At 39.1% G+C, this 26,617-nt stretch overlaps 1 protein-coding gene across 2 annotated transcripts in view; it reads right to left on the reverse strand.

The window, feature by feature from the left end:
• ARHGEF33 (Rho guanine nucleotide exchange factor 33) overlaps positions 1-26,617 on the reverse strand; it is a 78,507-nt gene that overhangs the window by 47,765 nt on the left and 4,125 nt on the right. For both annotated transcript variants that reach the window (XM_049870298.1, XM_049870299.1), the window contains exons 3-6: positions 21,026-21,190; positions 20,291-20,412; positions 3,380-3,522; positions 670-729 (exon numbers count right to left, since the gene is read on the reverse strand). In XM_049870298.1, coding sequence (XP_049726255.1) covers positions 670-729; positions 3,380-3,522; positions 20,291-20,412; positions 21,026-21,190 — 490 coding nt within the window. The remainder of the gene's footprint in view (positions 1-669; positions 730-3,379; positions 3,523-20,290; positions 20,413-21,025; positions 21,191-26,617) is intronic.

Below are 26,617 nucleotides of genomic sequence, written 5' to 3' on the forward strand. Positions count from 1 at the left end.
AGCTAACAACAACAAAATATATCCTTTATTGCTATGCACATGTAAGTAAGGTCTTTTTAAAAAAAATAATATAACTAATTTATAGTAATATGTACTGACTCGTCATATCTGCTTCCTTTTGAGTGAGCCCACCAGGTGCTTGGAGCACTACTGGGAAGAAAGTACAGAAAGAGGAAGAAAAAAGGTGTCAAAAACAATGTCTTCTTTTGCAGTTTGTCCTCCTTGGCCTTAAAATGGTAATTTGCAGAAAGGAAAAAGAAAGGGGGAGAGGGAAGGAGGAGGGAAGGTGAAACAATTTATAAAATTCAGATGAATAGTCTACTAAGTAGATAACTTTTAAATTAAATAAACTTTAAAATGTGTGGCATTTATGTCATGCTACATACACCTGTGACCTCCAAGTAAATGTTAATTCATTGGTAATTGAAATAAGTCAGAAAGAACCAAGAATACTGGTTTTCTCTGAAACTTCCTGAATGCTTCTTTCTCCGTGGCTTCAACTGAGTAGCTGACCTAGTCCAGCACACATCTTGGAAGCTGAGTAACCATTACTTTGCCTATGTTCTGTCATGCCTCGTTTGGGACTGAGGGAGTAGAAACAGGGAAAGTCAAAGAAGAGAATGGGAAGAATTGCTGGAAGAAAAGAAAACTCACATAAGAGTCACTTACCAGGGCCCATCATTCCCTTCACGTTACTGTCTCCTACATGAAGGGATCTGGACTCTTGGGCTGCAGAGAAAGGAAAACTTTCAATCAGTGTTCATTCCGTTAGCACTGACTGAGAACCTTCTATGTGCCAGGCACTGTTGAAAGACTCACAGATTTTATAGTTCAGTGGAGAAGACACAGCAGTAAAGAAAGAAAATTATATTATTGTGTGTTCAGTGCTATAATATCATCTGTAAAAGATATACTAGTCAAATTTACCTCATATGATTACCGTAAGAATTCAATTAGTTAATACATGTAAACTACTTAAAATGATACCTGGCACACAGTAAGTGCTAAATTATTGTTTAACTATGATAGTCCTTTTGGTGATGATGATGGTAAAAATGATAACAGCCAGAATGATCCAATTATGGTGTTAGAGTATGTCAGACTCTATCATTCCTCTGGGTGGGGCTGGGAACTCCCTGTGTGACAGTGACCATTACCAGACAGCCAGATGGAAAAAAAAAAAAAATTTTTTTTTTCTTCCTAGAGCCTTGTATCTGGCCAAAGGATCTGCACATTCTCCAACCCTCCTTGGAGCTGGATCTGATGGATTGCATCTACTTACTTTGTTTTGTTTTTTATCCTGCATTGCCTCTCGAACGTAAATTCCCTAAAACTTGAGGGTCAGCAGTGTAGTGGGTTGAATGGTGGTTCCCAAAAGGTATAACCAAGAGCCAATTCCTGGATCCTGTAAATGTGGCCTTATTTGGAAAAAAGAGTCATTGCGGATGTAATTAAATTAAAGATCTTGAGATGAAATCATCCTGAAATACTAAGTAAGGTCCTAAATCCTATGGCAAGTATCCTTATAAGAGAAGAGGAGAAAACACAGACGCAGAGGAGGTGGCCACGTGAAGACCAAGGCGGAGGTTGGAGTTGTGCAACCATATGCCAAGAAACGTCTGGAGCCACCAGGAACTGAAAGAGGCAAGGAAGGACTTCCTTCTAGAGCCTTCAGAGGGACACTGACACCTTGGGTATTAGAAGGCCCTACCAACACCTTGATTTCAGAGTTCTGGCCTCCAGAGCTGTGAAAGAATAAATTTCTGTTGTTTCAAGTTAGTGATAATTTCTTATGGCAGCCACAGGAAATAAATGCACCATTTGATCATTAACAGTGGGTAAGGAGATGCTTTCTGAAAGTTTGATGCTGTCACCATGAGTTTTAATGTAAGTTACCACCAATTATAACCAGAATGTCTTATTGTCATACATGATCCCCAAGTTTCTGCAACAACTCGGTAGAATAAACTATGACCATGGCTATTTAGGGAAAAGGAAGGAGGAGAAGGCACAAAACAGCTAATTAAAACCCATTTGGGTACTGGAATCATTTAGATAGGTGGATTCAACAAATTCTGTGATTATTCCTCTCCCTGAGGGCTGTTACACATTGTCAGAAGAGGCAAAAATTCTAATACCAATAAATGTAACAACATGCTTTGCAAATACTATAGTTTTTAGTCTTTTAGCTTTTGAATGTGTTCAGCTGCCCCAGAACTGGCATCAATCTGACTCCACTTTGCAAGCCATCCTGTCCTCTTCTCCAACAAGATCCTCCTTTCCTGTCTCGCTTACCATGTAACAGAGTAGAGAAAACACAGCTGCCTGCAATGAACCCACTCCCCAGACAAATCCAAGGAGCTTTACTTGGCTGTACCAACCAGCTTGTAAAATAACTACTCGAATGGGTAAAAAAGTAAAAATAAAAAGCAGATCTGTATTTTGTAGTTATTACACCAATTAAAAGTCATTTGATTTAGATTTTGTATTCAGTTATTCAAAATACACTTATTGTCTATGAATATATGAATCAAATTGTTCCATAAGCTATAAGCATAGAAAACTACTGACCCCACCCTTGAAAAGCTTACAATTCCTTGAGACATCTTTGAGCTTATCTTTTGGGTATTTTCTACATGAGACCAATAAAAAACAGGAAATTCATCTAAACAATTTGCTATCTACATTCATTCTCCCCTGTAAAAGGTGGTTTGTTAGACATTGTTGAGGATATAAAGATGTAGCAAACATTTCTTGTTTTTTAAAACTGAGTTGAACACAGGTCACTAAGCCTCAGACACTCCTTGGAAAGCCAGTTTCTTCCCCACTGCCAGTAGGCCATTTTATAACATCTGTTTTCTCAGATCGGGGATGTGGCTGATGAATGTTTCAACCCACAGACAGCAGCAGCTCTGGTTTTCCAAAGAAAGAAGGGTACAGAATTAAACTGCCAATGAGATCACTGCTTGACAATTAGGGCTGAAAACAATCAAACATAAAATTTTATCTATGCTAAGAATACAGCTATTTAAAAAATGTGTATTCAGGGGGAAACATATTGAGAAGGAATGTGGAAAATATAAACAACTTATTTCAGTGAAACATTTTTAACATTTTCCTCCTATGTTTGGTATAGTATTAGTTGTGCAAGAAATTATTTTTAACCCATTTGCAATTTAGAAGTACCCAGATTAGTATTATTAGTTTTGTGTTTTTTTAATTGGGATTCTTCTAAATTCTAGTTACAAGAGAAAAAATCTGGGCAGTACACCATTTTAATAAGGGGTAAAGGATTTAAGCCCAATACTTAACTATTACCTAAGCTTTAGGAATAAAGGAACGAATGCTTGGCTAATTCAGTGTGATTTGTGAACTGTACCTTTTTCATATGCCTGAGAAGGCAAAAGGTTTGTGAAGTCTTCAGTTGGAAGAATAGGCTCAGGGATATTGATTGAGCGGAAAGGACTGCCTTGTGTTGGCACAGTCCCGGCCTGTGACCCGTGTTCTTCTTTTTGCGTTTTCCTAGGGAAGGGAAACAAAGACAAGGCCACTTAGGGTCTTAAAACCTTATGGGTTAGGAGGAGATTGAGTTTAGAACAACTCAAGAGAACATTTCTATGCAATGGCTGTTTTTGTAAATAAAAAATGATCAAATACAAGCAATTCCTGTGGTTCAACGTAACTCATCACCTATTCTAGAGAAAAAAACGCTTCAGTATCCAGAAATTGCTTTCTAAATGTAATAGCTACATTCTTATTTTTCTGTTGCTCATGTCCCAATTATCAATATCTTTTTTTGCTTTTTAATTTTATTACGTTTTGGGTGAAAGTTCACAGAGCAAATTAGTTTTTCATTCAAAAATTTTATGCACAAATTGTTTTGTGATGTTAGTTGCACTCCCCACAATGTGTCAGCACTCTTCCCCTTTCCCTTTCTGCCCTGGGCTCTCCATGTCCGTATGTCCAGTTTTCCTGTCCCTTCCTCCCTTCTCAGCTTTGCTTTTGGCCAGATGTTACCCATTTGGTCCCGTATACTTGATTGAGCTAAGAAACACGGTTCCTCGTGTGTGTTATTGTTTGTTTTACAGGCCTGTCTAAACTTTGGCTGAAAGGTAGACTTTGAGAATGGCTTCAGTGCTGAGTTAGCAGGGTGTCTGGGGCCATAGTCTTGGGCGTTCCTCCAGCCCCTATCACATCAGTAAGTCTGACCTTTTTTTGTGAATTTGAATTTTGTTCTACATTTTTCTCCCACTCTGCCCAGGACCCTCTGTTGTGATCCCTGTTAGAGCATTTAGTGGCGGTTGCCGGGCACCACCTAGTTCTGGGCTCAGGCTGGTGGAGGCTGTGCTTCCTGTGGTCCTTGAGTCCTTTGGACTAGTATTTTTCTTGTGTCTTTGATTTTCTTCATTTTCCTTTGCCCCAAATGTGATGAGGCCAACAGATGTATCTTAGATGGCCACTCGCAAGCTTTTAAGACACAGACACTACTCGCCTAAGTAGAATGTAGAACATTTTCTTTTTGAACTATGTTATGCCATTTGACCTAGATGTCCTTCCAGACCATGGTCCCTAGCCCTCAGTCCCAGTAGGTCAGTCCCTCAAGGTGTTTGGATGTGTCTAGGAAGCTTCCATTACTTTGTCTTCGTCAGGCTGTGCTGACTTCCCCTATTTTGTGTATCGCCAAAGTTGACAGTTGTCTACTATCTAGTTAGTGATTTCTTCTCCCCACCCCTCCGTTCCCTTGTAACAAGCAAAGATTTTGTGTAAACCTTTTCTTGAGTTTTTATAATAGTGGTCTCATACAATATTTGTCCTTTTGTGGTTGAGTTATTTCACTCAGAATTATGCCGTCCAGATTCATCCATGTTGTGAGATGTTTTGTGGATTCATCACTGTGCTTTATCATTGTTTAGCATTCCATTACATGTATGTACCATAATTTGTTTATCCATTCATCTGTTGATGGTCGCTTAGCTTGTTTCCATCTTTGTGCTATTGTGAATAATGCTGCAATGAACATAGGTGTGCATATGTCTATTCATGTGACAGCTCTTATTCGTAGGAGTAGAATTGCTGGATCATATGGTATTTCGCTATTTCCGTAGTGGTTGTACCATTTTACATTTCTACCAGCAGTGCATAAGAGTTCCAATCTCCCCAAAACCTCTCTCCAACACTCGTTATTTTGTGATTTTTTGGTTAGTGCCAGTACTGTAGGGGTGAGATGTTATCTCATTGTAGTTTTGATTTGCATTTCTCCAATGGCTAATGATTGCGAGTATTTCCTCATGTGTCTGTTAGCCGCCTGCCGCCTGAATGTCTACTCTGGTGAAGTGTCTCTTCATATCCTTTGCCCGTGTTTTAATTGGGTTATTTGTCTTTTGTTTTCGAGGTATTGAAGTATTCTATACATTTTAGAGATTAGACCTTTGTCAGATATGTTGTAGCCAAAACTTTTTCCCAGTCTGTAGGTTCTCTTTTTACTCTAATGGTGAAGTCTTTTGATGAGTTTAAGTGTTTAATTTTTAGGAGCTCCCATTTATTATGTCTTCTGGTGTTTGTGCATTGTTAGTTATGGTTGTGTTCTCTTTATGCCATGTAGTAGGACCCCTAGTGTTATTCCTACGTTTTCTTCCATGATTTTTATCATTTTAGGTTTTATATTTAGGTCTTTGATCCATGGTGTGAGGTATGGATCCTGTTACATTTTTTTACAGATGGACATCCAGTTTTGCCAGCACCATTTCTTACAAAGACTGTATTTTCCCCACTTAATGGACTTTGGTCCTTTGTCAAAGATCAGCTGACCATAGGTGAATGGATTTACATCTGGGTTCTCAATTCTGTTCCATTGTTCTATGTGTCTGTCGTTGTACCAATACCAGGCTATTTTGACTACCATGGCTGTATAGTAGGCTCTGAGATCAGGTAGTGTGAGGCCTTCTACTTTGTTCTTTTTCTTCAATAATGCTTTGTTTATCCATGGCCTCTTTCCTTTCCATATAACGTTGATGATTAATTTTTCCATCTCCTTAAAAAATGCTGTTGGTATTTGGATCAGGATTGATTGCATCTGTAGATTGCTTTGGGTAGAATTGACATTTTCACAATGTTGAGTCTTCCTATCCATGAGCATGGTCTGTTTTTCCATTTATGTAGGTCTTTTTGGTTTCTTGCAATAGCCTTTTGCAGTTTTCTTTGTATAGGTCTTTTAAATCCCTGGTTAGATTTATTCCTAAGTATTTTATTTTTTTAGGGGCTATTATAAATGGTATTGTTTTACTAATTTCCTTTTTGAAGTTCTCTATCAGTTCCAGTAGTTTTCTTGTGGAATCTTTGGAACTCTCTTTGTATAGGATCATATCATCTGTGAGTAGGGATAGTTTTACTTCTTCCTTTCCAATCTGAATGCCCTTTATTTCTTTTTCTTGCCTTATTTCTCTAGCTAGGACTTCTACACAATGTTAAATAGGAGTGGCGATAAAGGGCATCCTTGTCTTGTCCCCATTCTCAGGAGGAATACTTTCAGCATCTCTCTGCTGATAGTGATGTTGGCTGTTGGTTTTGTATAGATACCCTTTATTGTGTTGAGGAGTTTCCTTCCAATTTTTATTTAATTGGGAGTTTTTGTCAGGAATGAGTGTTGGACTTTGTCAAATACCTCCTCTGCATCAATTGAGATGATCAGGTGGTTCTTTTTCTTTGTTCTATTTATGTGGTAGATTATATTGATTGATTTACTAATGTTGAACCATCCTTGCATACCTGGTATGAATCCCACGTGGTCATAGTGTATTATTTTTTTGGTATGATGCTAAATTCTATTGGCTAGGATTTGGTTGAGAATTCTTGCATCTATATTCATGAGATGTCTGTAATTTTTTTGTGTGTGTGTGACGTCTTTGCCTGACGTTGGTATCAGGATTATGCTGGCTTCGTAGAATTAATTTGGAAGTATTCCTTCATTTTCTATGCTCTGAAATAACTTGAATAGTACTGGTGTGAGCTCTCTCTGAACATTTGGTAGAGTTCTCCAGTGAAGCTATCTGGGCCAGAGGTTTTTTTTTGTTGTTGGAAGTTTTTTTGTTTCCACTCCAATCTCTTCTCTTGTTTTGGTCTGTTCAGGTTTTATATCTCAACTTGTGTTAGTTTAGGTATGTAGTGTGTCTGTAGAAATTTCTCTATTTCCTCTAAGTTCTCAAACTGTTGAAATACCATTTTTCATAGTATTCTGTTACGATCCTTTTTGTTTCAGCTGGGTCTGTTGTAATGTCCCCCTTCTCATTTCTTATTTGGGTTATTTGCTTCCTCTCCTGTTTTTCTTTTGTCAGTTTGGCCAGTGGTTTGTTGATTTTGTTGATCTTTCCAAAGAGCCAACTTTTGGTCTTGTTGATTTTTTCTGTTGTTTTTGTTCTCTATTTTTCCTCTAATCTTTATTGTTTAACTTCTTCTGGTGCCCAAGGGCTTCTTTTAATGTTCTCTTTCTGTTTGTTTGAGTTGTAGGGCTAACATTTTGATTTGGATCCCTCCTTTTTTTTTTTTTTTTTTTGATGTGTGTGTTTATTGCTATAAATTGACCTCTGAACACTGCCTTTGGTTTTGGTATGATGTGTTTTCATTCTCATTTGATTCTAGGAATTTTTTTTATTCCCTCTTTGATTTCTTCTATTGCCCAGTTGTTTTTAAAACTTGTGCTGTTGAATCAGTTCTGACTCATAAGCAAGTTATTATTCAGTTTCCATGTATTTGATTTTTTTCCTTGCTTTTCCTGTTACTGGTTTCTACTTTTATGGTGCTGTGATCAAAGAGAATGCTTTGTATTATTTTGATGTTTTGGATTTTATTGAGGGTTGCTTTGTGGCCTAAAATGTGGTCTATTCTGGAGAGTGTTCCGTGTGCTTTGGAAAAGAATGTATACTTTGCTGCTATTGAGTGGAATGTTCTATATATGCCTGTGATGTCAAGTTTGTTGATTCTGGCCTTTAGCTCTTCTGTGTCTTTGCTGAGTTTCTTTCTAGATGTTCTGTCCTTTACTGAGGGTGGTGTGTTGAATTCTCCTACTATTATTGTGGAGCCGTTTATTTCTTTTTTCAGTGTTTTTACTTTGTTTTATGTATTTTGGAGCCCTGTTCTTGGATGCATAGATATTTATTAAGGTTATGCCTTCTATGTTGTCCTTCCTTTTCTTTTAAGGTTGATTTTGCGTTAAAATCTATTTTATCTGAGATTAGTATTGCCACTCTTGTCCTTTTTTGGTTACTGTTTGCTTGATATTTTTTTCCATCCTTTGATTTTTAAACTATTTGTGTCTTTGTGTCTGAGTTGTGTCTCTTACAGACAGCATATTGATGAGTCGTGCTTTTTTAACCCATTCTACCACTCTCTGTCTCTTTACAGGTACATTTAAGCTATTTACATTCAGTGTGATTATCAATAGGTGTGATTTATTGCTGTCATATTATAGTTTTTTTGGTGTGTGTGTGGCACTGATATCTCTTTGTTCCTCTTACTTTCCTGTGCTGAGTTCCTTTCGTTTGTGGATTTTCTTTTCTGTTCTTTCATGTGAGAGATTTTGTGTTTCCTGAGACTTTATGTTTTTCTTTTTTTATTCTGATGAGTAGGTTAACTATCTTTGTGGTTATCTTGAAATTTACCCTATCTTCCTAAGTTTGAACCAGTCTTTCATTACTTGATATCATCTTCACTTTGTCTCCATTTGAAAATTCTGTACCTACACTGTTTATTCCCCTTTTTATTGTTTTGACACTGTTGTCATTTACAGATTGACATCTCTGTTTCCCTGTTTTAAGTCTTTTTAGCTTTGTTTTATTATTGAAAGCTCTTTACTTAGGTTGGTATCTGGCTGATGCTGTCCTGTGTCCTAGAATCCAGTTGTGGCCTGATGTTGTTGGTTCTCTAACTGAAGGATTTCCTTTAATATTTCTTGTAAGTTTGGCTTGGATTTTACAAATTCCTTTAATTTCTGCTTATCTGGAAATGGCCTAATTTTACCATGTATTTGAGAGAGAGTTTTGTAGAATATATTATTCTTGGTTGGCAATTTTTTTCTTTCAAGGTTTTATATAATCACCCCACCGAATTCTTTCCTGCATAGTTTTTGCCAAGAAATCAGAGCTTAGTCTTATTGTTTCCTCTCTGTAAGTGACTTTGTTTTTCTTGAACTGCTCTCAGGATTCTTAGTCTTTGGTTTTGGCAAGTGTAATTATGACATGTCTTGGAGATTTTCTTTTGGGGTCTGTTCTATATGGGGTTCATCGAGCTTTCTGAATGGTCAGGTTTTCATTTTTCATGATATTTAGGAAGTTTTCTGCCAACAAACTTTCAAGAATCTTCTCCATGTTTTCCATTTTAACCCCCTGTTCTGGAACTCTGATCACATGCAAATTTTTGCTCTTGATTGTGTCTCACATAATTCTTAGGTTTTCTTCATTCTTTTCTCCGATTTTTCCTCAAAGTAGTGTCCATGGATTTATCTTCAACCTCACTGATTCTGTCTTCCTTTGTTTCAAATTTACTCCTAAAACCCTGTATTGAGTTGTCCTTTTCTGAAATTTTATTGTTTATCTTTTGGATTTCTAGTTGCTGTTCTTTATGATTTCTAATTATTTATTTTGATGTTTTAGTCTTTTATTGTTTTCCTTAATTCTTCTGTTTCTTTGTGTTTTCCTTGATTTTTGGCTATGTTTTTGTTGGTTTTGGCTGTTTTCCATGATTTTGTCTATTTTTCCCTTGGTTTTGTCTGTGTTTTCCTTGAACCTTTCCTAATCTCTTAAAAAAAAAAAAAAAAAATCTCTTGGAGAGCCCTAAATATAAGTCTTTTAAATTCCATATCAGGTAGTTCCACTGCCTTTTCTTCTATCTGAAGGTCATCTGATTCCTTATTTTGGTCACTTTCTGGAGCCATCTTATCATGCTTTTCCATATGTTTTGATATTATCTGCTATCTCTTAGACATTAAGGTATTATTGATTGATTGGTTGTGTGTTTGTTTCTTTCACCCTGCTTCTTTGTTTTGCTTTGATATGTCAGGGCGGGCAGGTCAGCTGTACTTTTCTGCTTGCTTGTCTGTGGGCATGATAGCTCTCACCACCTTGTCTGAGTGGGCAGGGCAGCAGCAGGCAGGCGAGCCCGCTTTGCTGTACGCTGGCTTCATGAGGTGGTTGAGAGTGAATTGGGTGGGTGCTCTCTGCCTCCTGATGTTGATCCAGCAATGTAGGAGCATTCATAGCCCCTTGCCAGATAAGTAGGTGTGTCAGATGGGAAGATGTATGCTTTCATTTCCCTCTGTTCAGCAGCCACTCGAGTGGTAGGAGGAGGACAGTGCAGGCCTGGTGCGGTGACAGGCCTGAGTTAGGGGTGCTCTAGCTACAGTGGCATGGTGAGGGCTGGTGGGAAAATGGGTAGGGTATGGGACTAACTGGGGGGAACAAAGAAAAGAAAAGAGATAGAAAGAAAGAAAGGGGGCAGCTGGCAGGTGGAGCTGGGCGGATCTGGGGGCCAGCAGGAAGGGGAGGAGGTGGTGTATGGGGCTAGGGGCTAGGTGAAAAGTAGAAAGTGGCAGGCTGGTAGTTGTCTAGCTATGACGGTGCAGCATGGCCCAGTGGGAAGAGGGGGAGCTGGCTTATGATCTAAGTGTGAGGGAAAAATAAATAAATAAAATTTAGAAATAGTGTGGTACCCATGATGGGGTCCAAGAATAAGTGATGACTCCAAGTCCTTACAACTAACAGCATTGGGCATCCATGGTCTGGCTAGAGAGCTGACACCAGTGTGCTCTAAGGAACAGGGACATGCATTCCTCACAGACACTCGGGGGACAGTTGTCAGCCCCCTGCCTTGCTCAGAGTGTTACCCTCTGCTGCATCTAGATACTTGTGCATACACCAATCAACACTGCTCCTCTAAGACTGTAGGTGAGAGCCCGCACCACACACTTGGTGGCCGACTACCTGGACACCAGAGCTGAATCCATACAAGAAAAGTGAATGGACTCCTAGGCTCATATACCTCGTAACAGCTCTAGCCATCTAGTGACAGGACATTAGAGTTTCAAAGGCATTAATAATCAATCTAGCTCACTTGAGCAGCCTATTTGGGTATATCAAAACAAAACAAAGCAAGAATCTAGGACACAGTAAGCAAACATAAAATAAATTAATATAACCAGTAGATGGCTCAGAGACAACAAGCAATAACAAATCACATAAAGAAGCAGACCGCGATTACTTCAATGAGGTCTCAAAACAAAGAACCAAGGAATCTTCCAGAAGAAGATATATTCCTGAAATTACCAGAGGTAGAATGCAAAAGATTAATACACAGAACGCTTCAAGACACCAGGAACGAGATCAGGCAAAACACAGAACAAGCCAAGGAACACACAGATAAAGCAGTCGAGGAAATTAAGAAGGTTATTCAAGAGCATATCGACAAATTCAATAGGCTGCAAGAATCCACAGAGAGACAGCAATCAGAAATTCAGAAGTTTAACAATAAAATTTCAGAATTAGACAACTCAATAGAAAGTCAGAGGAGCAGAATTGAGGAACTGGAAGTCAGAATTAGTGAGAAAGAAGATAAAACACTTGGCAACAATATATTCAAAGAAAAATCAGGTAAAAGAGTTAGAAAAAAATGAATAAACCCTAAGAATCATGTGGGACTCTATCAAGAGAAATAACGTACTAGTGACTGGAATACCAGAACAGGGAGGGAAGACAGAAAGTACAGAGAAGTGTTAAAGATTTGTTGGCAGAAAACTTGCCTGATACCATGAAAAATGAGAAGATATCTATCCAAGATGCTCATCGAACCCCACACAAGGTAGATCCCAAAAGAAATTCACAAAGACATATAATCAAACTTCCCAAAACCAAAGATAAAAAGAGAATTTTAAGGGCAGCTAGGGATAAACAAAAAGTCACCTACAAAGGAGAGTCAATATGACTAAGCTTGGACTACTCAGCAGAAACCGTACAGGCAAGAAGGCAATGGGATGACATATACAAAGCCTTCAAGGAAAAAAATTGCTATCCAAGGATCATGTATCCAGTGAAATGGCCTTTAAATATGAAGGTGAAATTAGCACATTTCCAGATAATAGAATTTCAGTGAATTTGCAAAAACTAAACCAAAACTACAAGAAATATTAAAGGGAGCGCTCTGGTTACAAAATCAATAACATCAGATAACAACCCAAGACTAGAACAAAGGACAGAGCAACCAGATACCAAACCAGATAGGGAAATCACAAAAATAAATCAAGAATTTTAAAAAAGGTTCAAAACAGGGAAACGGAAAGTGGAAAAACATACCTTGCTCATGGATAGGAAGACTAAACATTGTAAAAATGTCTACTCTACCCAAAGTGATCTATAGAGACAATGTAATCCCAATCCAAATAACAATGACATTTTTTATGAGATGGAGAAACAAATCACCAAGTTCATATGCAAGGGACAGAGGCCCCAGATAAGTAAAGCTTTACCAAAAAAGAAGAAAAAAGTGGGAGGCCTCATTCTACCTGATTTTAGAACCTATATACCACCACAGTAGTCAAAACAGCCTGGTACTGGTACAACAACAGATACATAGAACAATGGAACAGATTTGAGAATCCAGACATAAATCCATCCACATATGAGAAGCTGATATTTGACAAAGGCCCAAAGTCTGTTATATGGGGAAAAGACAGTCTTTTTAACAAATGGTGCTGGCATAACTGGATATCCATCTGCAAAAAAATGAAACAAGACCCATACCTCACTCCATGCACAAAAATTAACTCAAAATGGATCAAAGACCTAAATATAAAATCTAAAACAATAAAGATCATAGAAGAAAAAATAGGGACAACACTAGGAGCCCTGATACACAGCATAAACAGTATATGAAACATTACTAACAATGCATAAACACCAGAAGAGAAACTAGATAAAAAGCAAACACTTATGTTCATCTAAAGGCTTCACCAAAAGAGTAAAAAGATTACCTACAGACTGAGAAAAATTTTTTGGCTATGAAAAATCAGATCAGTGTCTGATCTCTAAAACCTACATGATACTGCAAAAACTCAACACTAAAAAGACAAATAACCCAATTAAAACATGGGCAAAGGATATGAACAGGCACTTCACCAAAGAAGACATTCAGGTGGCTAACAGATACATGAGGAAATGCTCACGATCATTAACCATTAGAGAAATGCAAATCAAAACTACAATGAGATACCATCTCACCCCAATAAGTCTGGCATTAATCCAAAAAACACAAAATAATAAATTTTGGAGAGGTTGTGGAGAGACTGGAACACTTATACACTGCTGGTGGGAATGTAAAATGGTACAACAACTTCGGAAATCAATTTGTCACTTCCTTAACAAGCTACAAATAGAAGTACCATAGGATCCAGCAATCCCACTCCTTGGAATATATCCTAGAGAAATAAGAGTCTTCACACAAACAGATACATACATGCCCATGTTCATTGCAGCACTGTTTACAGTAGCAAAAAGATGGAAGCAACCAAAGTGCCCATGAATGGATGAATGGATAAATAACTTATGGTATATTCATATAATGGAATACTATGTAATGATTAAGAACAATGATGCATCCATGAACGATCTCATAACATGGAGGAATGTGGAAGGCATTATGCTCAATGAAATTCATAGGTCGCAAAAGGACAAATATTGTATGAGACCACTACTATAAGAACTCAAGAAAAAGTTTGAATGGTGGGGAGGGAGGGAGAGGGAAAGGGGTATTCACTAATTAGATAGTAGACAAGAACTATTTTAGGTGAAGAGAAAGAACACATGATACAGGAGAAGTCAGCACAACTGGACTAAACTAAAAGCAAAGAAGTTTCCTGAATATGACCGAATGCTATGAAGGCTAGAGTAGCAGGGACGGGAGTCTGAGGACCTTGGTTTCAGGAGACATCTAGGTCAGCTGGCATAAGATGTATTAAGAAAACGTTCTGAATCCCACTTTGGTGAGTGGCGTCTGGGGTCTTCAATGCTAGCAAGCGGCCATCTAAGATGCATCAATTGGTCTCAACTCGTCTGCAGCAAAGAAGAATGAAGAACATCAAAGACATAAGGCGAAGATGACCTCAAGAGACAGAAAGGGCCACATAAACCAGAGACTACATCAGACTGAGATGGGAAGAACTAGATGGTACCTGGCTACAACTGATGACTGCCCTGAAAGGGAACACAACAGTGAATCCCTGAAGGAGCAGAACAGTGGAATGCAGATCTCAGTCTCGTAAAAGACCAGCCTCTGAATGAGACTAGAGGGACCCAGGAGGTCATGGTCCCCGGATCCTCTAGCCCAAGACTGGAACCATTCCCAAAGCCAACTCTTCAGATAGGAATTGGACTACACTATAAGACAGAAAATGATATTGGTGAGGAGTGAGCTTCTTGGCTCAAGTAGACACATGAGACTATATGGGCAGCTACTGTCTGGAGGCGAGATGAGAAGGTAGAGTGGGACAGGAGCTGAATGGACGTGGGGTATACAGGGTGGAGAGGAGGAATGTGCTGTCTTATCAGGGGGAAAGCAGCTAGGGAACACAGCAAGGTGCGAGTACATTTTTGTATGAGAGACTGACTTGATTTGTAAACTTTCACTTAAAGCACAATAAATAAACAAAACAAATAAATAAATTCATGAAATGAGAAATCATATTATAAAGACTTTGTTTAGGTATAGTAGTTGATGGATAGTGTAGAACAATGGAACACTCTCTCATTTGCAGTAAAAATAAATTTATGTCTTCTATCATTGTTTTACCATTGAAAAAAAGGCATAGCAGGGGCTGGTGGGTGGGGGCAGGCGGGAACAGGTGCAGCAGGGGACTGGTAGCTCTCTACTCAGGGTGGTGCATTAAGGATCAGTGGGACGGGGTAGAAGGGGCATACAAGACTAGATGGGAGAGAGAAGAAAAGGTAGAAAGGGAAAAAGAAAGAGAAAGAAAAAAAATGGCATAGTGGGAGCCATTTGGTGGGGGGGGTGTGGACTGGGGGTGGTGTGGGCCAGTGCTTCTCTAGCCAAAGCAGTATGGTGTGGCCTGGCAGGAATGGGTAGACGTGGGGTGTGGGGATAAGTGGGAGGGAGAAAGAAAAGGAGGAATGAGAAAAATTAATTAAATAAAAATAATTAAAAAAAATGAAGTGTGGGAGCTGGGCCGGCAGTGGGCCGGTATCTCTCTACCTGCGGTGGGTCTTGCAGGAAGGGGTAGAGGTGGCATACAGGGCTAGGTGGGAAGGAGAAAGAGAAAAAAGAAAACCAAATGGCATGACAGGAGCCAGCGGGTGGGGCCCTGGTAGACCTGGGCTGGCGACAGAGCAGTATCTCTATAGCCAAGGTGGTATGTCATAGCTCAGTGGGAAGGGGTAGAGGTGGGGTGTGGGTTGGGTGGGAGGAGAAAGAAAAGGAAGAAATGAAAAATCAAATAAATATATATGGTGTGGCCCCTGATGTGTCCATCAATTTGTCATACCGTGGGGGCTTATGTGTTGCTCTGATGCTGGAACCTATGTCACCAGTATTCAAATATCAGTAGGGTCACACATGGCAGGCAGGTTTCAGCTGAGCTTCCAGACTAGGACAGACTAGGAAGAAGGACCCGACAGTCTACTTCTGAAAAGATTTAGCCAGTGAAAACATTATGAATAGCAGCAGAACATTTTTTGATATAGTACCAGAAGATGAGCCCCTCAGGTTTGAAGGCTCTCAAAAGATGACTGGAGAAGAGCTGACCCCTCAAAGTAGAGTCAACCTTAATGACACGGGTGGAGTCATGCTTTCAAGACCTTCATTTGCTGATGTGGCACGACTCAAAATGAGAAGAAACAGCTGCAAACATCCATTAGTAATCGGAAAGTGGACTGTACCATGTATGAACCTAGGAAAATTGGAAATAGTCAAAAATGAAATGGAATGCATAAACGTAGATATCCTAGGCATTAGTGAGCTGAAATGGACTGTATTGGCCATTTTGAATCAGACAATCATATGGTCTACTACACTGGGAACGACAACTTGAAGAGGAATCGCGTTGCATTCATTGTCAAAAAGAACATTTCAAGATCTATCCTGAAGTACAACACTGTCAGTGATAGGATAATATCCATACACCTACCTACAAGGAAGACCAGTTAATACGACTATTATTCAAATTTACACATCAACCACTAAGGCCAAAAAAAGATTTTTACCAACTTCTTTAAAAAAAAAAAAAAAAACTGCAGTCTGAAATTGATCGAACATGCAATCAGGAGGCATTGATAATTACTGGAGCTTGGAATGTGAAAACTGGAAACAAAGAAGGATCGGTAGTTGCAAAACATGGCCTTGGTGATAGAAACAATGCAGGAGATTGCACGATAGAATTTTGCAAGACCAAGGACTTCTTCATTGCAAATACCTTTTCACCAACATAAACAGCAACTATACATATAAAAAAAAAAAAAGGACCTTGCCAAATGGAATGCACAGGAATCAAATCGACTACATCTGTGGGAAGAGATGCTGGAAAAGCTCAATAGCATCAGTCAGAACAAGGCCAGGGGCTGACTGTGGAACAGGCCATCCATTGCTCATATGCAAGTTGAAGTTGAAACTGAAGAAAATTAGAACAAGCCGATGAAAGCCAAAGTACCACCTTGAGTATATACCACACGAATTTAGAAATCATCTCAAGAATACATTTGACACATTGAACACTAATGACCGAAGACCAGACAAATCGTGGTATGACATCAAGGACATCATACATGAAAAAAGAGATCATTAAAAAGACAAGAAAGAAAGAAAAGACCAAAATGGATGTCAGAAGAGACTCTTGAACATTGAGTAGCAAAAGTGAGAGGAAGAAATGAAGTAAAAGGGTTGAACAGAAGATTTCAAAGGTCAGCTTGAGAAGACAAAGTAAAGTACTATAATAGCATGTACAAACACTTGGAGATAGAAAACCACAAGGGAAGAACACTCTACGCATTTCTCAAGCTGAAAGAACTGAAGAAAAGATTCAAGCCTCGAGATGCAATATTGAAGGACTCTGGGGAAAATACTAAACAACTCAGGAAGCATCAAGAGAAGATGGAAGGAATACAGAGTCACTGTACCAAAAAGAATTGGTCAATATTCAACCATTTTGGGAGGTACCATATGAGCAGGAACCAATGGTACTGAAGGAAGAAGTCCAAGCTGCAATGAAGGCATTGGCAAAAACAAGACTCCAGGAAATGATCGAATGCCAACTGAGATGTTTCAACAAATGGATGCAGCAGTGGAAGTACTCACTTGTCTATGCCAAGAAATTTGGAAGACAGCTACCTGGCCAATCAACAGGAAGAGATCCATATATATGCCTATTCCCAAGAAAGGTGATCCCACCAAATGAGAAATTATTGAACAATCTCATTAATATCACATGCAAGTAAAATTTTGCTGAAGATCATTCAAAAGCCACTGCAGCAGTATATCGACAGGGAACTGCCAGAAACTCAAGCCGGATTCAGAAGAGGACCTGGAACCAGGGACATTAGTGCTGATCTCAGATGGATTCTGACTGAAAGCAGAAAATACCAGAAAGATGTTTACCTGTGTTTTATTGACTATGCAAAGGCATTCGACTGTGTGGATCATAACAAATTATGCATAACATTGCAAAGAATGGAAATCCAGAACACTCAATTGTGCTCATGAAGAACCTGTTCGTAGACCAAAAGGCAGCCGTTCAAACAGAACAAGTGGATACTGTGTGGTTTAAAGCCAGGGAAGGTGTGTGTCAGCACTGTCTCCTTTCGCCATACCTATTCAATCTGTATGTTTAGCAAATAATCCAAGAAGCTGGACTATATGAAGAAGAACGGGGCATAAGGATTGGAGGAAGACACATTAACAACCTGTGTTATGCAGATGACACAACCTTGCTTGCTGAAAGTAAAGAGGATTTGAAGCACTTATTGATGACGATCAAAGACCACAGCCTTCAGTATGGATTAGACCTCAACATAAAGAAAACAAAAATCCTCACAAGTGGACCAACTAGCAACATCATGGTAAACGGGGAAAAGATTAAAGTTGTCAAGCGTTTCATTTTACTGGGATCCACAATCAACACCCATGGAATCTGCTGCAAAGGCCTCTTTACAGCGTTGAAAAGCAAAGATGTCACGTTGAAGGCTAAGGTGCACCTGACCCGAGCCATGGTGTTTTCAATTGCTTTATGTGCGTGTGAAAGCTGGACGAGGAATAAAGAAAACCAAAGAATTGGTGCCTTTGAATTGTGGTGTTAGAGAATATTGAATTCACCATGGACTGCCAAAAGAATGAACAACTCTATCTTGGAAGAAGTACAACCAGAATGCTCTTTAGAAGCATGAATGGTGAGACTACTTTAGGACATGTTGTCAGGAGGGATCAATCCCTGGAGAAGGACATCGTGCTTGGTAAGGTAGAGGGTGAGCCAAAAAGAGGAAGACCTGCGATGAGAAGGATTGACACAGTGGCTGCAACAATGGGCTTAAGCTTAACAATGATTGTGAGGATGGTGTAGGACTGGGCAGTGTTTCGTTCTGTTGTACATAGGGTCACTTTGAGTCGGAACTGACTCAATGGCACCTAACAGCAACAATGGTTCGGCTGGAACTAGCAGGTGTGGGTGGGGCAGACTTGGGGTGGTGGTGTGCTGGTATTGCTCTAGTCCTGTATAGCCAAGGTGGCATGGTGTGGCCCAGTGGGAAGGGGCAAAGGTGATGTATGGGCTAGGTGGGAGGAAGAAAGAAAAGAAGAGGGAATAAAAGCAAAAAATGGCACATCAGGAGCTGGCAGGTAGGAGTGGGGCAGACTTGGGCTGGCAGTGGGCCGGTGTCTCTCTAGCCAAGGCAGAGTAGCATAGCTCAGTGAGAAGGTATAGAGGTGGAGTACATGGCTAGGTGGAAGGGAGAAAGAAAAGGGAAAAGAAATAATAAAAATATATACATGGCACGGCTGGAACTGGCAGGTGGGGGTGGGGCAGACCTGGGCTGATGGCGGGTCAGTGTCTCTCTAGTCTTGTCTAGCCAAGATGTGGCCTGCCAGGAAAGGATAGAGGTGAGGTACAGGCTGTGTGGGAGGGAGAAAGAAAAAGAAGGAAAAAAATGGTGTGGCAGGAGCCAGCATGTGAGGGTGTGGTGGACTTAGATTAGTGGCAGTCTCCCTAGCCAAGGCAGCTTGGCATGGCCCCTCCTGAGAGGTAGAAGTGGTATAAGGGGCGGAAAGGTAAGGGCTGGGAAAGCCTGTTCCTCTAATTACCGGGTGCTCCATCACCTGCTGGGAGCTCTGTGAAGTTGCCTTCCCATACTTCCTGTCTAAGGTCCTTGATGGCTGTGCTCCAAAATGGCGACACTGTGTCCTGTTCGTTGGCAGGGAACCTCCACTCCCTATCTCTTCTCATCCTCTGTTTCCCTTCAGTTCCTTCTTCCATTCAGTGCTTGATTTAGTTCTTTATCCCTTTATTTGACCCTGACATTTGTATTTGTTTTGCTTATTTTTGTGGGTCTTTGCTGCAGAGGGACAGCGTGATGTGTCTGTCTAGGGCGCCATGTTGGCTCCACCTCTCCAGTTATCAATATCTTTATAGAGTTTGCAAGGGTGACAATTTGCTTGCAGTGATTTACATTTACTAAATAAAGCCACTGAAAGGTACCAGGAAGTAGCAAGTCTTCAACTGAAAACCATAATCAGTTCTCCAGGGCCACAGGAATAGTATGCCCATATTTTAATTTTAAATTTGGTAATATTTAAAAACATAATAAAGATTATATATTTTTAATAGTGAAACTCTACTTGATTTGGTTGGGACATTGTCAGATAAATTTGTTTTTAATAATAGAAGTTAAATAACTGTTGCATTAGAAAACAAATAAAAAAAAAAATAAAAACACCGGTGGTCCCACTATGTTGACACGACAATTGTTACTTTAAAATATATCTTTCTAGTTGCTATTTTGCATGTTTTTATAGTTGTAATCAAAGCATCGTTTTATATTATTTTTATTATTAAATGAATTCTACCATGTACATAATTACCATCTAGTTTTAGTATTAACCACTTTTTATGGCTCTATATCCTCCATCACATGTTGATGCTGTGGAGCACAGGGGCCAGCCAGCTATACTCCAATAGTGGAGAAGGTGTTTTCGGTGCCCTCTGCATAAACCGCTGCCTATGACTTTGCCTCTGGCAAATTTTTTGTAAGACACTCACTTGGCTTTAACTTTTCGAGATTCTCTTCGCTTCTCCTGTTGAAGCTGTTCAATTTTCTGCTGCATTTCTTCTTGTTTTGAAGTGATCGCCTGGATCATCGACATGGCATTGCTCAACTCTTCCTAAAATATAAGAAGGTATGTATTTAAACCGGAGCCTTGGTGACACAGTGGTTAAGAGGTATGGCTGCTAACCAAAAGGTTGGCAGTTTGAATTCACCAGCTGCTCCTTGGAAACCCCATGGGGCAATTCTGCTCTGTCCTGTAGGGTCACTATGAATCGGAATCAGCTTGACGGCAACAGGTTTTTTTTTTTATTTTATGTATTTAAACTGGTACATGGGGTAAGAGTATGTAATATAATATCTAGTCCGTCCATCCATAGTAGTCTTTTAATACATATTTGTTGAATGAACGAATGACTGAATGAATGAGAGATACCTACTTCTATTGTGGCCTCTAATTTGAACACCAAAACCAAAACCAAACCCGCTGCTGTCAAGTGGATTCCAACTCATGGCAACCCTATAGGACAGAATAGAACTGTCCATAGGGTATGAACACAGAGCTTCAAAAGGGTAAGACATGAATTTTTTTTTTTTTTTTTCACTATAACTAGTGAATGGCCAGAGGAGAAATTCCTGCATTTGGCTTCTAGAGGCAAATGCAATTTTTCTACTTGTGTTACTAATACCAAGAATCTGCTTTTCACCAGGGAAATAGGAAAGGGGGCTACCTTGAAATAGTTTAATGAATTCTTCATCTCAGTAACTTTTTCTTCCATGGAGCACTTGCAGCTCTTCACCTTCTCTTCCAAAGCATATTCTCCATGTTGAATTCTTGTCAGTTCTTGCATTGCTTCCGTGAAACCAGTTTTCAGTTCAGAGGCCAGGGCCTGCAACTAAATAATACAGAAAGAGGAAATTCACTTCGCTGTAAATTATTATAAAAGTCACCATTGGCCCCTTAAACTTTGCTTTTGTTTAAGAAACCAGGCTCTTGGAAATTTACAGACCTTATTTAACGGGATACTAAAATTTGGACGCTTAAGGCAACCTTGACCCCATTCACCTAGGGAAAAGGGAGTCTTCTTTATACAGCACATGGTGAAGCTTAATAAGGACAAGAAAGAAAGCAATTAATTAAGTTTACAAGTGTTTCTGCAAACTACTATTTAATCTAAAACCTTTGATTAAAACGAGATTTACTTGAAAAGCAACATATGCCTGTGAAAGACCATCATGATCCGGAAATTCTTCAGTTCTGTGGAAGAAGAGGAATGGTCATATTCCCGCAGGGTATTATGAGAAAAAAAAAAAAAAATTATGAGAGGATGAAGAAATTCAGTTCTTTTTCCCTTCAGAGATTAAAGGATTAAAAAGAGTAATAGCTAAGTGTAACTAAGAGCCTCTTTGAAAGGGAGGAGATTTTAAGATATTATTGGATGACATCATGGAAAATGAGATAATGGCATTTTACACAGCAGTGGGCTTCAGTCCATAAGGAAGGCATGGAAATATCTATAATGGCAGGAGCTCAGTATGTTGTGGGTAGTGATGTGAATCATCTTCAGTGGTCAAGGATGGCAGTGCAGGAGTGCACATATCGGAATTCCACTGTCAACTTCCACACCATGAAGGGGTGTCAAATACAGAGTCAGACAAACCAAGCTTCACATCTTAGTGCTCTCCTACAAGTACTATGACCTTAGGCAAGTTGGTTAACCTCTTTGAAGCAGTTTTCCCATCTGTAAAATAGCTAGAATAATACATATTTCACAGGGCTGTCATGAGGATTAAATGAGTAAATATAGGTAAGGTGCCTACTGGCTTGATACATAAAAGGTGTTCAAGAAATTCTCATTTTTCTCACCCCCCCTTACGTAGCAAATCAAAAAGTTGAGCAGAAACTGAAATGTGGAGAAAATGGAGCACTTCTGAAGTTCAGTTTTATTTATTGAACAAATGAGAAAAGCATTTTCAAGGCAGTGAGTTAATAATAACAATTAAGTGATAATAACATTAATCTCTCCTGACATTTAGTTCACACCCTACTAAGCAGAGGAACTCTTAGCTCCAGATCTCTTACAACATAACATTTTAAAAGGTTTCTTTTGTAACTGAAAATGTTCACCCAGTAACCTTGTTTGAAAGGAATGAAAACTAGTGTTATTAACATTACTTCAAATGTGTATTTCTAAACATCGTCTGAATCTGGTCGTCTAAACGGTCCCAACTTGGAACGGCACCTTCCCCTTGAAATGACAGCGTCTTACAGCACTGTTTTTTTTTTTTCTTTTCTTTTAACAAAGGGCTTTGTGGTTCACTGTACTTCACAAAGAATTTCTTTCAAGGGCTGGTTAGTAGGGAGAAATAAGAGGAACCAGAGATCATTTTGAGGAAGAAAGCAGGACCTGGCAAGTGTTTGAGGCTGGGAGACAGAAAAATAGCAGGGACTAGGAAACAACATAAGAAATCTGCTTTTCACTCCGATCATTTTTATTTTTAATTCATTTTAGTGGTGAATTTCGGTATTTGTCCTGATTCAGTTATCATGATGGACTATCACCAGGTCAACTACTTTTTGGTCTGGCAATGTTCATTATGTAAATTCTTCCTCAGTGAACAAAATAAATAAAATTGATGGCTGTATGATGTCAAAAGAAAATTGAAAGAAGGAAACCCTGACATTCACTCAGGTGCTCAAAGGGCCACTTTCAAGTGCTGGGAAAAGAAAGGGAACCACTATCCGACAGAAATAGGTTTCATTATTGCTGCTTTTTTAGGTGGATGTGTGGAGTTTTCCCCAGGAGTCAAATGGCATTAGCAGAGTTCCAAGGGAAAGGACCTTTCCTTACCTGTAGAACCTCAGTTCTGAAAATTAAGAACTATTGATGTGTTTTCTCTAACAACTAACTTAATATAAAGACTTGGGGAATTCTGAAACATTTTGAGCTATGAGCCCTTCTCAACTATTAGTTTGAGCTGCTGGAGTACCTGTCACTGAAGTAACACTATTGCTTTAAAACAACTTCACAACCACTGACCAGTCAGGGAGGGGAAGCCATCATGAGCACAAACACACACCTGAAACAACATGTTACTTATGAGATGCCTGGGCTCTTAATATCGTTGGCTGCTACAGACTGGCTTTCCAATACCAACCTGGCCACTTCCTTGTGAATACAAAACACACTGAAGATAAAGTCTTAACATCTCTTCTACACACTTTCTTCAGCTTTCTTATTTGACAGCCCACAGCCCACCCCAAGGATTAGAAATGGGTGTCTACCTTGTTCTCCAGCGAGTTGAACACGTTCCTCATCTCGTTGATTTTTTCATGAAGCTGCTCTAGAGAGGTTATGATCCCTCCATCCTGCCGCTGGAGGCGGGCTCCCACTGGAGGTAGATTCAGGGAAGACTTGTACCTTGAAGCCTAGGGCACCACAGAGGGCATCTTAGGCTCAAAGAAATAGGGGAGAGGAGTCCGAATTCTTCCTATTTCCTGCTTTTAATTTATTTCTCATTTTTCTTTGCTCTCTTGGCTTCTTAACTCTTCTTAAGATGAATTTTAGTCAGTGTCTTCCATTTCTTTTAACCAAAGATCCTTCAGGCCTCAAACTAAATTTTTATATGCTCCAATTTTTTTCTAATGCACAATTTCCCTTCCTTTGTTTCCATTACCAACATTAGGAGGTTAATAGGAGGCAGGGGACTAGGCCTGCGCCTTAGGAATTCTGCAAAGTTGTAAACGTCAAGGTTTGGGAAACCTCCACAAGCCAGGTGCGATTCCCACAACACTTGACTAAAGCCTCTATAAGAGCAAAAGCCGAGATATTTTGAACTAGAACATGACTGCAAGGGTGTTGAGGTAATTATTTTAGTTTCTCCTGAATCATGGTCACTGCAGAGGAAACATGATTCTTCTGCCAGCTTCCTTCTTCCTAATTTTAGGTGCCTTTATTAATCCTCCAAAATTAAATCACAAGTGTGCAGTAAGTAATTCAAACAGTCAAGAGCAAATTTCCCAAATGCACTCCTTTATGCCTCCTGCAGAAGTTGACCTTAATGTCATCCTTACAGGGCCCTAGTGCAGTGGATGTGAGGCTTGGTATGCTGGAAATCTATCTCATCGGTCTCTGGATGCACCACAGCCTGGTACAGTTAACTTCTCTGGTGTTAGAAGAACATCCACCAATGGCAAAGGGAGAGTGAGGCTGAAACAGGACTTACAAATCCTAGAAAGCTTTCAATGGCAGTTTTGATGATGAAACCTATTGCTGTAGGTCTGGTTCCCATCATTTTTCAATTAGAAGTCTTTTTGGCACATGACTTATTTCTCAAAATTATTTTCATTACAGAGAAAAAGAAAGAAGAAAAAAGTGAATCACCTTAAATCTCATTACTTCAACATAACAATTAACATGGTGGTGTATTTCCTCCCATTTTGTTCTATACATATGAATGTGGATATTTATATGGTTGAAATCACACTACAGATACATTTTGATTCTGCCCCTCCTTTTTGCCTAACATTCTCATAAGCCCTTTCCAATACCCTTCAAAATTTTTTCTAAATATCTATTTTTAATGGTTATATAATATTCTATCTTATGGATGTGCCAGAATTTACCTGTTTACTTTTGTTGGAAATTTATATTGTTTGTAATTTTTTGATATTATCAATACTGCTGTCATATAGTGCTTTTTACTTAAAGATTTGCATGTGTTTCAGAGTATTTCCTAAGGACAAATTCTTAAATATGAAATTACTAAGTCAAAGGATATTGGGTAGTATTGACCCAAAGGGAAATCTACTATATTGAAGGGAAGTAATGTATTCAATTAATTAATAAATATATTTTTGACTAGAGGATTTGAAAAGTCATAATAATATAACTATGATTTTGGAGATATTTTTTATGATATGTAATGTCCTAAATTAGTGGATTTAGAAAAACATGTATTGAGTGATAAGATACAGAAAACACAAGTAATAAAAGTAGAGGAAGCTGCAGGGTTTACATTCTTAAGGCCACAAGTGAACCAAAAGCACACCTGGAGTTCAAATCATTAGTGTGAGGCTAAAGTGTGCGGTCACCACATCTGTTGCTTTAGTTGTGGAACCCCCTCCTCGTATTAATGGAATCATAATTTTTAAACAATCCCTATGAAAATGAAGTAATCAAGGCTGAAGCAACACAACCTGACTTTGAAGAAAAAGAGGTTGAAGTGGACTAGGAGAGGGGTACGTGCAGTGAACAAAGGATGAGAGAACAAGGTAACAGGCTTGGGTTCAACTGAGCCTGAAAACCTAAGCTATAGTTGGTGTATCCATGCTGATTCACCTGTTCTGGTGGTAATTCTACCTGGAACGAACTGAGAGATGGTAGAGCTAACCCTTTCCTTCGTGACTTATTCCACTGCCCCTTTGCTTAGAAAGACATTTCACATCCAAAGATGAAAAAAAAAAATTCACTTATTTTAAACTTTTATGGTTTTGATTTTTTTATGTTTAAGTGTTTAATCCATTTAGGATTTTATTTTGACCAGGGTATGAAGTGACGATCTCGTCTCCCCTCCTGCCGCCTAAAAAGAAAAACCAGACGATTTTCCCAACACCTCTTAGCACCAGACTGAATGACTCGATTAAACCTCTTGGCTCAAAGCGATATACACATCTTGCAGATACTCATTTAATATTTATTAAATATGTACTATATGCCAGGTACTACACTTTCTGCTGAGAGTACAACAAAGAGCAAAATGAACTAAGCCCCTGCCCTTGGAGCTTACATTCTAGTGGAGTGGACAGAGAGTAAGAAAATAAACGAGATACTATATACTATAATGTTAGAAAAGAATGGGTTGTCAAGAAAATAAATAAAGAGATACAGAATGGCTGAAATTTCAGATTTTGCTTCAGAAACTTTCCCTTCTAGTATAGATTAGACCCTATTGTAGTTAACCCCTCCACATTTCCTCCTCCCATTTCCTCTTCTTTCTTTACTTCTTCTTTCTTCATTTGGTTAGATGTTGCTTGGAGTAAACACACTAGGAAGAATTCTTTTAAAACAGGGTTTAAAACACTAGGAAGCATTCTTTTGAAACAGGGTTGGGTTATAGCCATAGTATCGCAGAGGTCGTACAGACCCACTTCATTCCCACTGCTTCATTTGTTCCACTGTGAACAGATGTATTTGGATTTGTGATATAAAAAAAAAAAAAACGAGGGCACCTTCTTTCAGCTATATTTAGCTAACATTCAGGCATTGACCTACATAATATTTTTAATAGACTTTAAATCATACCTGAGTTTAAAGATGTAC

Source organism: Elephas maximus, chromosome 26 (assembly GCF_024166365.1).
Source record: "Elephas maximus indicus isolate mEleMax1 chromosome 26, mEleMax1 primary haplotype, whole genome shotgun sequence".
Lineage (NCBI taxonomy): Eukaryota > Metazoa > Chordata > Mammalia > Proboscidea > Elephantidae > Elephas > Elephas maximus.